The 13409-nt window shown below is 33.3% G+C and overlaps 1 protein-coding gene across 1 annotated transcript in view; it reads left to right on the top strand.

Moving 5' to 3' along the window:
• The window catches only part of LOC136042143 (inner centromere protein A-like), a 41500-nt gene extending 29653 nt beyond the window's left edge, over positions 1 to 11847 (top strand). Inside the window, exons 4-5 of the mRNA XM_065727059.1 lie at positions 7028 to 7216; positions 11787 to 11847. Coding sequence (XP_065583131.1) covers positions 7028 to 7216; positions 11787 to 11847 — 250 coding nt within the window. The remainder of the gene's footprint in view (positions 1 to 7027; positions 7217 to 11786) is intronic.
• Positions 11848 to 13409: the final 1562 nt, after the last annotated feature.

Here is a 13409-nt window from a genome sequence, read left to right as displayed (position 1 = left end):
TCGTCATTTATATTCCCAGTATCCCGGTCGTCATTTGTGTCCCAGTGTCCCAGTCTGTAATTTCTCTTTGAGCGTCCCAGTCGTCATTTATATTCCCTGTGTACCGGTGTCCCGGTCGTCATTTGTGTCCCGGTGTCCCGGTCTGTAATTTATCTTAGAGTGTACCGGTCGTCATTTATATTTCCCGGTCGTAATTTGTGTCCCAGTCTGTAATTTCTCTTTGAGTGTCCCAGTCGTCATTTACATTCCCTTTGTCCCGGTTTTTAGTTTTCTTTTTATCCTTTATTTTTCAGTTTTTTTCCTTTTTTTTAGTTTTTTTTCTTTTTAATTTTTTTTTTTTTTTTAGTTTTTTATATTAGTTTTTAGTTGTTTTTTTCTTTCAGTTTTTTTGTAGTTTTTAGCTTTTCTTTAGTTTCTTTTATAGTTTTTTTCTTTTTTAGTTTTTAGTTTTTTACCTTTTTTTATTTTTTTAGTATTTTAGCTTTTCAGTTTTTTTTAGTATTTTCTTTTTACTTTTGTTTTATAGTTTTTACCTTTTTTAGTTTTTTTCCTTCTTTTGTATTAATGACAAAGCCAAGTTTCGAACCTGGAACCTGGAACATAACGCTTTACCAACTCAGCTACTTCGGCTTTAATATATTCGTTTTTGAATTGGTATATGACGAAATAATTCAGAAGTTATACAATGACGTCACTCGACAGACAGACAGACAGAAGGACATCTTATCTATTCTATATATATATAAATAAGTTGTCTGTGTGTTATGTTTGTTACACTTTGTCTGTTACGCCAGATTATATCTTCTATATCTTCTATATATATAAAAACTAGCTGTTGGGGTGGCGCTTCGCGCCACCCCAACACCTAGTTGGAGGGGGCGCTTCGCGCCCCCCCCCCAAGCCTCCCCGCGCGCGTAAGTCGTTACGCGCCATAATAGTTACGCGCCATTGTAGTTGTGACCCTATGTCCCACCTGTGAATATAGATATATATATATATATATATATATATATATATATATATATATATATATATATATATATGGTTTTAACTACGTAAAACTTGCGAATATACAACATTCTTTGCTGTCACATTGTCTTTGCATATAAATAGATTGTCAGGTTTACCGACTCTTGAACATGCAACATATAATGGTCCATGGGAAAAAAATCTGTATTCAGATCTATACCTCATGATTCTAATGATTGCCCTTGAGCTTTGTTGATGGTGATTGCTAATCGATCATTCCCTGTCCCGGTGTCCCGGTCGTCATTTATATCCCCCTGTTTCCCCCGGTGTCCCCGTTGTAGTTGTGTCCCTGTGTCCCGGTCGTCATTTATATTCCCTGTGTCCCGGTCGTCATTTGTATCCCGGTGTCCCGGTCTGTATATACATTCGTTTTTTAGTTTTGTTTTTCTCCTTTATTTTTTTCCTTTTTTTTCTTTTTTAGTTTATTTAGATTTTTAGATTTTGTAGTTTTTTTATTAGTTTTTAGTTTTTTTTTCTTTTTAGTTTTTTTGTAGTTTTTACCTTCTTTTTAGTTTTGTTAGTTTTTTTTTACTTATGTCCTGGTCGTCATTTATACTCCCTGTGTCCCGGTGCTTTGTTGATTGCTAATCGAACATTCCTTTTGTCCTGGTCGCTTTCTCTTTGAGTGTCGTCATTTATTTTTTTCTTTTTTAGTTCTTTTAGTTTTTACCTTTTTTAGTTTTTTTTAGTTTTTTAGATGAAAATTTTTTTAGTTTTTTCCTTTTTTTCTTTTTAGTTTTTTATTGGTTTTTACCTTTATTTTAGCTTATTTTTCAGTTTTTTCCTTTTTTTTAGTTTTTTTTTATTTTTTATTTTTTTTAGTTTTTTACCTTTTTTTAGTTTTTTTATTTTTTTTTAGTTTTTTAGCTTTTTTACTTTTTTATTAGTTTTTAGTTTTTTTTGTAGTTTTTGCCTTTTTTTAGTTTTTTCAGTTTTTTTTTAGTTTTTTATTGGTTTTTACCTTTATTTTAGCTTATTTTTCAGTTTTTTCCTTCTTTTTAGTTTTTTTTATTTTTTAGTTTTTTTAGTTTTTTACCTTTTTTTTAGTTTTTTTAGTTTTTTTAGTTTTTTAGCTTTTTTATTTTTTTTATTAGTTTTTAGTTTTTATATATATGGTTTTAACTACGTAAAACTTGCGAATATACAACATTCTTTGCTGTCCCATTGTCTTTGCATATAAATAGATTGTCAGGTTTACCGACTCTTGAACATGCAACATATAATGGTCCATGGGAAAACAATCTGTATTCAGATCTATACCTCATGATTCTAATGATTGCCCTTGAGCTTTGTTGATGGTGATTGCTAATCGACCATTCCCTGTCCCGGTGTCCCGGTCGTCATTTATATCCCCCTGTTTCCCCCGGTGTCCCCGTTGTAGTTGTGTCCCTGTGTCCCGGTCGTCATTTATATTCCCTGTGTCCCGGTCGTCATTTGTATCCCGGTGTCCCGGTCTGTATATACATTCGTTTTTTAGTTTTGTTTTTCTCCTTTATTTTTTTCCTTTTTTTTTCTTTTTTAGTTTATTTAGATTTTTAGATTTTTTAGTTTTTTTATTAGTTTTTAGTTTTTTTTTCTTTTTAGTTTTTTTGTAGTTTTTACCTTCTTTTTAGTTTTGTTAGTTTTTTTTTTTACTTATGTCCTGGTCGTCATTTATACTCCCTGTGTCCCGGTGCTTTGTTGATTGCTAATCGAACATTCCTTTTGTCCTGGTCGCTTTCTCTTTGAGTGTCGTCATTTATTTTTTTCTTTTTTAGTTCTTTTAGTTTTTACCTTTTTTAGTTTTTTTTAGTTTTTTAGATGAAATTTTTTTTTAGTTTTTTCCTTTTTTTCTTTTTAGTTTTTATTGGTTTTTACCTTTATTTTAGCTTATTTTTCAGTTTTTTCCTTTTTTTTATTTTTTTTTTATTTTTTTTTATTTTTTTACCTTTTTTTAGTTTTTTTGTTTTTTTTAGTTTTTTAGCTTTTTTACTTTTTTTTATTAGTTTTTAGTTTTTTTTGTAGTTTTTGCCTTTTTTTAGTTTTTTCAGTTTTTTTTTTAGTTTTTTATTGGTTTTTACCTTTATTTTAGCTTATTTTTCAGTTTTTTCCTTTTTTTTTAGTTTTTTTTATTTTTTAGTTTTTTTAATTTTTTACCTTTTTTTATTTTTTTTAGTTTTTTTAGTTTTTTAGCTTTTTTATTTTTTTTATTAGTTTTTAGTTTTTTTTGTAGTTTTTGCCTTTTTTTAGTTTTTTTAGTTTTTTAGCTTTTTTATTAGTTTTTAGTTTTTTTTGTAGTTTTTGCCTTTTTTTAGTTTTTTTCTTTTTAGTTTTTTTGTAGTTTTTACCTTCTTTTTAGTTTTGTTAGTTTTTTTTTTACTTATGTCCTGGTCGTCATTTATACTCCCTGTGTCCCGGTGCTTTGTTGATTGCTAATCGAACATTCCTTTTGTCCTGGTCGCTTTCTCTTTGAGTGTCGTCATTTATTTTTTTCTTTTTTAGTTCTTTTAGTTTTTACCTTTTTTAGTTTTTTTTAGTTTTTTAGATGAAAATTTTTTTTAGTTTTTTCCTTTTTTTCTTTTTAGTTTTTTATTGGTTTTTACCTTTATTTTAGCTTATTTTTCAGTTTTTTCCTTTTTTTTATTTTTTTTTTATTTTTTATTTTTTTTAGTTTTTTACCTTTTTTTAGTTTTTTTAGTTTTCTTAGTTTTTTAGCTTTTTTACTTTTTTTATTAGTTTTTAGTTTTTTTTGTAGTTTTTGCCTTTTTTTAGTTTTTTCAGTTTTTTTTTTAGTTTTTTATTGGTTTTTACCTTTATTTTAGCTTATTTTTCAGTTTTTACCTTTTTTTTAGTTTTTTTTAGTTTTTAGTTTTTTTAGTTTTTTACCTTTTTTTAGTTTTTTTAGTTTTTTAGCTTTTTTATTTTTTTATTAGTTTTTAGTTTTTTTGTTGTTTTTGCCTTTTTTTAGTTTTTTTAGTTTTTTAGCTTTTTTATTAGTTTTTAGTTTTTTTTGTAGTTTTTGCCTTTTTTTAGTTTTTTTAGTTTTTTAGCTTTTTTATTTTTTTTATTAGTTTTTAGTTTTTTTTGTAGTTTTTGCCTTTTTTTAGTTTTTTCAGTTTTGACGTCACCTGATCCCGTTTTTTCAGGTGACGTCACCTGATCCATCCACAGATCCACACACAGACAACTTATTTTTATATATATAGATAAGTTGTCTGTGGATCTGTGGATCTGTGGATCAGGTGATGTCGGGTTTGTCCGCATATGACGTCTGAATTATTTCACACTAATACAAAATAAGAAAAAAAAACTAAAAAAGGTAAAAACTACAAAAAAAACTAAAAAGAAAAAAAAAACTAAAAAAGCTAAAAAACTAAAAAAAATAAAAAAAGGTAAAAAACTAAAAACTAAAAAAAACTGAAAAAACTAAAAAAAGGCAAAAACTACAAAAAAAACTAAAAACTAATAAAAAAACTAAAAAATCTAAAAAACTAAAAAAACTAAAAAAAGGTAAAAAACTAAAAAAAACTAAAAACTAAAAAAGAAAAAAACTAAAAAAAGGAAAAGACTGAAAAATAAAAGAGAAAAAGAAAACTAAAAAAATATGAATAAAAATACAAAAAAATAAAAAAGATAAAAACTACAAAAAAACTAAAAAGAAAAAACGAAAAAAAACTAAAAAAGCTAAAAAAAAAGGTAAAAACCAATAAAAAAACAAAAAAGAAAAAAAGGAAAAAAAAACAAAAAATTTTTTTCATCATATAATATGACGTCATCATATACCAATTCAAAAACGAATGTATTCAAGCCGATGTACTGAGTTGATAAGGCGTTATGTTCCAGGTTCTAGGTTTAAGAGGTTCCAGGTTCGAACTTTGGCTTTAGCATTAATATAAAAGAAGCAAAAATCTAAAGAAGGTAAAAACTACAAAAAAAAAGAAAACAAAATAAAAAAAATCTAAAAAAGCTTAAAAACTAAAAAAAAACTAAAAAAAGATAAAAAAACTAAAAAAAAAAACTAAAAAAAGGAAAAAAACATAAAATAAACTAAAAACTAATAAAAAAAAAATAAAAAAAGCTAAAAAACTAAAAAAACTAAAAAAAACTAAAAAAGGTAAAAACTAAAAGAACTAAAAAAGAAAAAAAAAACTAAAAAAAGGAAAAAACTGAAAAATAAAGGAGAAAAAGAAAACTAAAAAAATATAAATAAAAATAAAAAAACTAAAAAGATAAAAACTTCAAAAAAAACTAAAAAGAAAAAAGAAAAAAACTAAAAAACCTAAAAAAAGGTAAAAACCAATAAAAAAAACTAAAAACAAAAAAAAGGGAAAAAATAAAAAATTTATTTCATCATAAGTTTTCAACTGACGAAATTACAGACCGGGACATCGGGACACAAATGACGACCGGGACACCGGCACATAGGGAATATGAATGACGACACTCAAAGAGAAAGCGACCGGGACAAAAGGAATGTTCGATTAGCAATCAACAAAGCACCGGGACACAAATGACGACCGGGACACAGGGAGTATAAATGACGACCAGGATATAAGTAAAAAAAACTAAAAAAACTAAAAAAAAGGTAAAAACTACAAAAAAACTAAAAAGAAAAAAAAAACTAATAAAAAAACTAAAAAATCTAAAAATCTAAATAAACTAAAAAAGAAAAAAAATAAAAAAGGAAAAAAATAAAGGAGAAAAACAAAACTAAAAAACGAATGTATATACAGACCGGGACACCGGGATACAAATGACGACCGGGACACAGGGAATATAAATGACGACCGGGACACAGGGACACAACTACAACGGGGACGCCGGGGGGCACAGGGGGATATAAATGACGACCAAGACACCGGGACACATGGAATATAAATGACGCCCGGGACACTCAAAGAGAAATCACAGACTGGGACACCGGGACACAAATGACGACCGGGACACAGGGACAAAACTACAAAGGGGATGCCGGGGGGCACAAGGGGATATATAAATGACGATGGCGACACAGGGAATGGTAGATTAGCAATCACCATCAACAAAGCTCAAGGGCAATCATTAGAATCATGAGGTATAGATCTGAATACGGATTGTTTTCCCATGGACCATTATATGTTGCATTTTCAAGAGTCGGTAAACAATCTATTTATATGCACAGACAATGGGACAGCAAAGAATGTTGTATATTCGCAAGTTTTACGTAGTTAAAAACATATATATATATATATATCTATATTCACAGGTGGGACATAGGGACACAACTACAATGGCGCGTAACTAATATGGCGCGTAACGACTTACGCGCGCGGGGGGGCTTGGGGGGGGGCGCGAAGCGCCCCCACCAACTAGGTGTTGGGGTGGCGCGAAGCGCCACCCCAACAGCTAGTATATATATATATAAATAAGTTGTATGTATTTTTGTGTTGAGGGTTTAACCAACTAGGTGTTGTGTATAAATAAGGTGTATAAATAAGTTGTATGTATTTTTGTGTTGAGGGTTTAACCAACTAGGTTTAACCAACTAGGTGTTGGGGTGGCGCGAAGCGCCACCCCAACAGCTAGTATATATATATATAAATAAGTTGTATGTATTTTTGTGTTGAGGGTTTAAATATAAAAACTGGGAATTGCATAAATATTTCGAAAAATTTTGACAATAGATTAATGTAATTTGAAAACCTTAAAAAAGATACTTAAATTTGAGGTTTATTATAAATTGTTGACCTTTAGCAAGCTTGGCACGTGGAGATTTCTCCAACTGTCAATAACATGGAATGTTACCAAAAAGCAAAACCAGGCTTGCGATTCAAAGAAAAAGGGCCAGATTAGGAATGTGCAATTTACGTCAGCGAAGGCGTGTCGAGATACTACCAGAGCAACGCGAAACCAGACTTGCTGCTGAAAGAAAAAGTAAAAAAAGAAGTCGTGTCGAGGAATCACAAGAGCAACGTGAAAACAGATTTGCGGCTTCAAGGGATAATGCTAGATTATGAATGTGCAATTTATGTCAACGAAGGCGTTTCGAGGAACTACCAGAGCAACGCGAAACCAGACTTGCTGCTAAAAGATATAGTGAAAGAAGAAGGCGTGTCGAGGAATCACAAGAACAGCAAGAAAACAGGCTTGCAGCTGATAAAGAAAGTAAGAAAAAAAAGCGAGCGGAGGAATCACACGAGCAACCTGAAAATTATCGCCTGGCATTCAGGTACAGCCCAGTCGACGATTATAGTAGATATGTTCAAATCGGGACTATGTCTTAAATTTGTTCGTATTGCAAGGCCTTGAAATTCAATGGTGAAACAATGGGAATGTGTTGCGCCTCAGGAAAAGTTAAACTTCCTCTATTGGCTGCACCACCAAAGCCATTAAAGACTTTGCTTACTGGAACTACGTCAGAATCTAAGCGTTTTTTTTATCACAGATCATAAAATATAACTCATGTTTCCAAATGACGTCGTTTGGTACCCAAATCGAAAATACAGATCAATTTATGCCTACTTTCAAAGTAAAAGGGCAAATTTATCATAGAGCAGGGTCCCTTCTACCATTCTCAGGGGAGAATCATAATTTTTTACAATTGTACTTCACCAGCGATAGAAATTCTGAATTGAATACACGTTGCGAAATTTCTCCCAACGTTGAAAGTACAATCGTTTCCCAATTGCAACATCTTTTCCATGAAAATAATTATTTAGTGCATCTGTTCAAAACAGCTATCGATTTGATGCCTACTGATACGCATAAAATTGTTATTTCCGCTGACAAAATGCCTCCTGGCCAACATATGCGTAGATACAATTCTCCAACTATCAACGAAATGGCAGTCGTTATGGTCGGTGAACAGTTTTTACCTCGAGATATTATTCTTCATAAGCGAAACGCTCAGTTGGTAAGAATCGCTGAAACTCATCGATGCTACGATGCCCTACAATATCCTATTATTTTTTTAGATGGAGCCGACGGCTATCACTTTAATATTAAATTGATGAATCGAGCCACTAACAAAGAAATGAATAAGAAATGCAGTGCAATGCTTTATTATTCCTATAGACTAATGATTCGGCAGGATGAAGACAATTATATTTTAAAATGACGTCAATTGCTTCAACAATACGTCGTTGATATGTATGCAAAAATTGAATCTGAACGTTTGCTATTTATCCGGCTGAATCAGACCAAGCTTCGCTCTGAACAATACATTCATTTGCGAGATGCAGTCGTAAATGACGGTAATACCATAAACGTTGGAAGATTAACGATTTTACCTTCGTCATATGCTGGCAATCCCCTTCATATGCATGAATATGCTGAAGATGCTATTGCGTTTGTTCGTCTCCATGGTCGTCCAGATTCATTTATTACATTTACATGTAATTAATCTTGGGACGAGATACAACAGCTTTTACTTCAAGGAAAATCGGTGGTTCATAGACATGAGTTTACGGCCGATGTCTTCTGCCAAAATTTAAAATCACTGATAAACTAAATAGTAAAACTTGAAGTGTTTTGGTCAGTGCGATACTGGATGTACTCAGTGGAATGGCAAAACGAGGTTTGCCACACGCACATATACTAATCTGGCTACATAATAAAATTAGTTCTAACAAAATTGATGATGTGATTTCCACTGAAATACCTGATGAAAATGTCGATAAGGGATTATATGATATGCAGTGACATGGCAGTTTTTGGCTTGCAGTCCGAAATCAAAGATATCGACGAAATCGTAGAATATTAGGCTGGAAGATACATAAGCAGTAATGAAGCTGTTTGGCAAATTCTTTCATTTCAGATACATGAGCGTAGTCAAGCTATTGTTCACTTAACGGTACATTTACAAAATGGTCAACGTGTTTATTTTTCGGAATAAAACTTGCAACAAAGAGCCCTGAATCCCCCGGATACAAAGTTAACTGCTTTCTTTTCGCTATTCAAAAATGATTCTTTTGCAAAAAAACTGCTGTATACTGAAGTGCCTTCGTATTACACGTGGAATACTAAAAATAAAGTATTTGAACTTCGAAAACACGATAAGTCAGTCGACGGCCAACCTACCATCTTCAAAGATACCACGATAGGAAGACTCTACACCGTTCACCCCAATCTACATGAATGCTTCTTTCTACGCCTACTTTTGGTGAATGTACCCGGTCCGACGTCCTTTGAGTGTTTGAGAACTGTAAACGGTACTATACATGACACTTACCGTAGTGCATGCCAACTCTGAATTTCTTGGAGAATGAATAACAGTGGGATAACTGCATCAATGACGCGTGCGAAACGTCAACTCCAAGTCAAATTCGTGCATTGTTTGGCATCATACTAACAACTTGCTCTCCATCAGCTCCTACAGAGCTATGGGAAAAAAATAAATCAAAAATATCCGAAGATACACTCCGTCGAAAACGGTTAGAGACGTCAGATATGACTTTTGATTTTGCATCAGAAATCTATAACTACACTTTAGTTATTATAGAAGATTTGTGCGTATGTATGGCAAACAAACCTCTTCAGGATTTGGGAATGCCTTCACCTAATCGTACCGTTGCTGTTTCGACATGTGTAGAATTGGATCGTGAACAAAGTGCAGTACGAGTGATCTATTGTCGCATGTACAAAATAACATTTCCAAGTTAACGTCGGAACAAAAAGACATTTATAATACGATAATGCATTGTGTCGATAACAACGTTGAAGAAATTTTCTTTTTGGATGCGCCAGGAAGTACTGGTAAAACATTTGTGATAAAACTGATTCTGGCATCAATTCGATAAAAAAATGATATAGCGTTGGCAATTGCGTCGTCCGGAATAGCCGCAACGTTGCTGCCTGGTGGAAGAACTGCTCATTCCGCTTTGAAATTGCCTCTGAATTTGCATTCTACAGAAACTCCCACGTGCAATATTTCCAAATCATCTGGGATGGGTAAAGTATTGCAGCAATGCGAAATTACAGACTGGGACACTGGAACACAAATAACGACCGGGAAACAAATGACGACCAGGACACTCGGGCACAGGGAATATAAATGACGACTGGGACGCTCAAAGAAAAATTACAGACTGGGAAGTCATTTATATACTAGCTGTTGGGTTGGAGCAAAGCGCCAACTGCTTCGTGTCATCCCAACAGCTAGTATATATATATATATATATATATATATATATATATATATATATATATATATATATATATATATATATATATATATATATATAAGCTAGCTATTGGGGCTTCGCGCCCCCCTCCAAGCCCCCCCGTGCGCGCAAGTTGTTACCTGCCATATTAGTTTCGCGCCATTGTAGTTTTTGCAAATGCTAATCGAATTGGGAATTGCAATCTTATAAATTAAAAAGGCAGATCCGTTGGAATCATGGGAATGCGAGGAATAAGAACAGCCTCACCCTTAAAAGGGCCTGTCAAGATTGAGGCCTATATTACGTTTTCCATTGCTTTTTTTTTACGGCAAGTCGCGTGCCATTGCAAACCTTTGGTGGGTTGATATTTCTTAACAGTGTTATTGGTACGCCTATTTTTAGTTGTAGCACGTATGGTGGAAACCATGAAAGATCCACAGAATTTAAAAATTCAGATGGATAATTAACCGCCTCATTTGGTTCCTAAACTGTGTCGACTGACTTTTAAAGGACTGCCTGATCTCGAATCTTGGTCAAAACAATATTGTTGATTTCGTGGACGTCTATATTTTTGGGTGCAAGAATCGCTCTTTCACTTAGCCATTTATTATTTTTAAAATTGTTTAGAATATTCGGAAACACTTTTTCAATCAATTAATTTTTGGACGTCATTAAATTACAAAATTCAGCAGGTAGTTATATACGTCCTGAAATTGAGTATACTGGGAGCTTTCCGTTTCCAATTGTCAGCAATTGATCTGAAAATGTTTGACCAGAGTCATCGTTTTGCAATCGGACACGCATATTTGTAGTTAATTTTAATGTTTTTACGTGTGCCCATAAATTAGAATTTTTCAGGCAAGCATTCATTTGGTCTGCAGGGGTTGATCTAGGTATTATAGGTAATGTTTGCCTGAAATCTCCCGAAAGCAATATTAATGTGCTGCCAAAGGGTTTCGAATTCCCTCGCAAATCTTTCAAACATTGATCCGGAGCCTCGAGCGATTTTTTGTGTGCCATTGTGCACTCGTCCCAAATAATAAGTTTGCATTGCTGCAATACTTTACCCATACCAGATGATTTGGAAATATTGCGCGTGGGAGTTTCTGTAGAATGCGAATTCAGAGGCAATTTCAAATTGGAATGAGCAGTTCTTCCACCAGGCAGCAACGTTGCGGCTATTCCGGACGACGCAATTGCCAACGCTATATAATTTTTTTATCGAATTGATGCCAGAATCAGTTTTATCACAAATGTTTTACCAGTACTTCCTGGCACATCCAAAAAGAAAATTTCTTCAACGTTGTTATCGACACAATGCATTATCGTATTATAAATGTCTTTTTGTTCCGACGTTAACTTGGAAATGTTATTTTGTACATACGACAATAGATCACTCGTACTGCAACTTTGTTCACGATCCAATTCTACACATGTCGAAACAGCAACGGTACGATTAGGTGAAGGCATTCCCAAATCCTGAAGAGGTTTGTTTGCCATACATACGCACAAATCTTCTATAATAACTAAAGTGTAGTTATAGATTTCTGATGCAAAATCAAAAGTCATATCTGACGTCTCTAACCGTTTTCGACGGAGTGTATCTTCGGATATTTTTGATTTATTTTTTTCCCATAGCTCTGTAGGAGCTGATGGAGAGCAAGTTGTTAGTATGATGCCAAACAATGCACGAATTTGACTTGGAGTTGACGTTTCGCACGCGTCATTGATGCAGTTATCCCAGTGTTATTCATTCTCCAAGAAATTCAGAGTTGGCATGCACTACGGTAAGTGTCATGTATAGTACCGTTTACAGTTCTCAAATACTCAAAGGACGTCGGACCGGGTACATTCACCAAAAGTAGGCGTAGAAAGAAGCATTCATGTTGATTGGGGTGAACGGTGTAGAGTCTTCCTATCGTGGTATCTTTGAAGATGGTAGGTTGGCCGTCGACTGACTTATCCTGTTTTTGACGTTCAAATACTTTATTTTTAGTATTCCACGTGTAATACGAAGGTACTTCAGTATACAGCAGTTTTTTTGCAAAAGAATCATTTTTGAATAGCGAAAGGAAAGCAGTTAACTTTGTATCCGGGGGATTCAGGGCTCTTTGTTGCAAGCTTTATTCCGAAAAATAAACACGTTGACCATTTTGTAAATGTACCGTTAAGTGAACAATAGCTTGACTACGTTCATGTATCTGAAATGAAAGAATTTGCCAAACAGCTTCATTACTGCTTATGTATCTTCCAGCCTAATATTGTACGATTTCGTCGATATCTTTGATTTCGGACTGCAAGCCAAAAACTGCCATGTCACTGCATATCATATAATCCCTTATCGACATTTTCATCAGGTATTTTAGCGGAAATCACATCATCAATTTTGTTAGAACTAATTTTATTATGTAGCCAGATTAGTATATGTGCGTGTGGCAAACCTCGTTTTGCCATTCCACTGAGTACATCCAGTATCGCACTGACCAAAACACTTCAAGTTTTACTATTTAGTTTATCAGTGATTTCAAATTTTGGCAGAAGACATGGGCCGTAAACTCATGTCTATGAACCGCCGATTTTCCTTGAAGTAAAAGCTGTTGTATCTCGTCCCAAGATTAATTACATGTAAATGTATCAAATGAATCTGGACGACCATGGAGACGAACAAACGCAATACCATCTTCAGCATATTCATGCATATGAAGGGGATTGCCAGCATATGACGAAGGTAAAATCGTTAATCTTCCAACGTTTATGGTATTATCGTCATTTACGACTGCATCTCGCAAATGAATGTATTGTTCAGAGCAAAGCTTGGTCTGATTCAGCCGGATAAATAGCAAACGTTCAGATTCAATTTTTGCATACATATCAACGACGTATTGGTGAAGCAATTGACGGCATTTTAAAATATAATTGTCTTCATCCTGCCGAATCATTAGTCTATAGGAATAATAAAGCATTGCACTGCATTTCTTATTCATTTCTTTGTTAGTGGCTCGACTCATCAATTTAATATTAAAGTGATAGCCGTCGGCTCCATCTAAAAAAATAATAGGATATTGTAGGACATCGTAGCATCGATGAGTTTCAGCGATTCTTACCAACTGAGCGTTTCGCTTATGAAGAATAATATCTCGAGGTAAAAACTGATCACCGACCTTAACGACTGCCATTTCGTTGATAGTTGGAGAATTGTATCTACGCATATGTTGGCCAGGAGGCATTTTGTCAGCGGAAATAACAATTTTATGCGTATCA

The sequence above is a fragment of the Artemia franciscana genome, unplaced genomic scaffold (assembly GCF_032884065.1).
Source record: "Artemia franciscana unplaced genomic scaffold, ASM3288406v1 PGA_scaffold_683, whole genome shotgun sequence".
Classification (NCBI taxonomy): domain Eukaryota; kingdom Metazoa; phylum Arthropoda; class Branchiopoda; order Anostraca; family Artemiidae; genus Artemia; species Artemia franciscana.
Note: the sequence above shows the minus strand (reverse complement) of the source record. Positions and strands in the feature narration are given on the sequence as shown.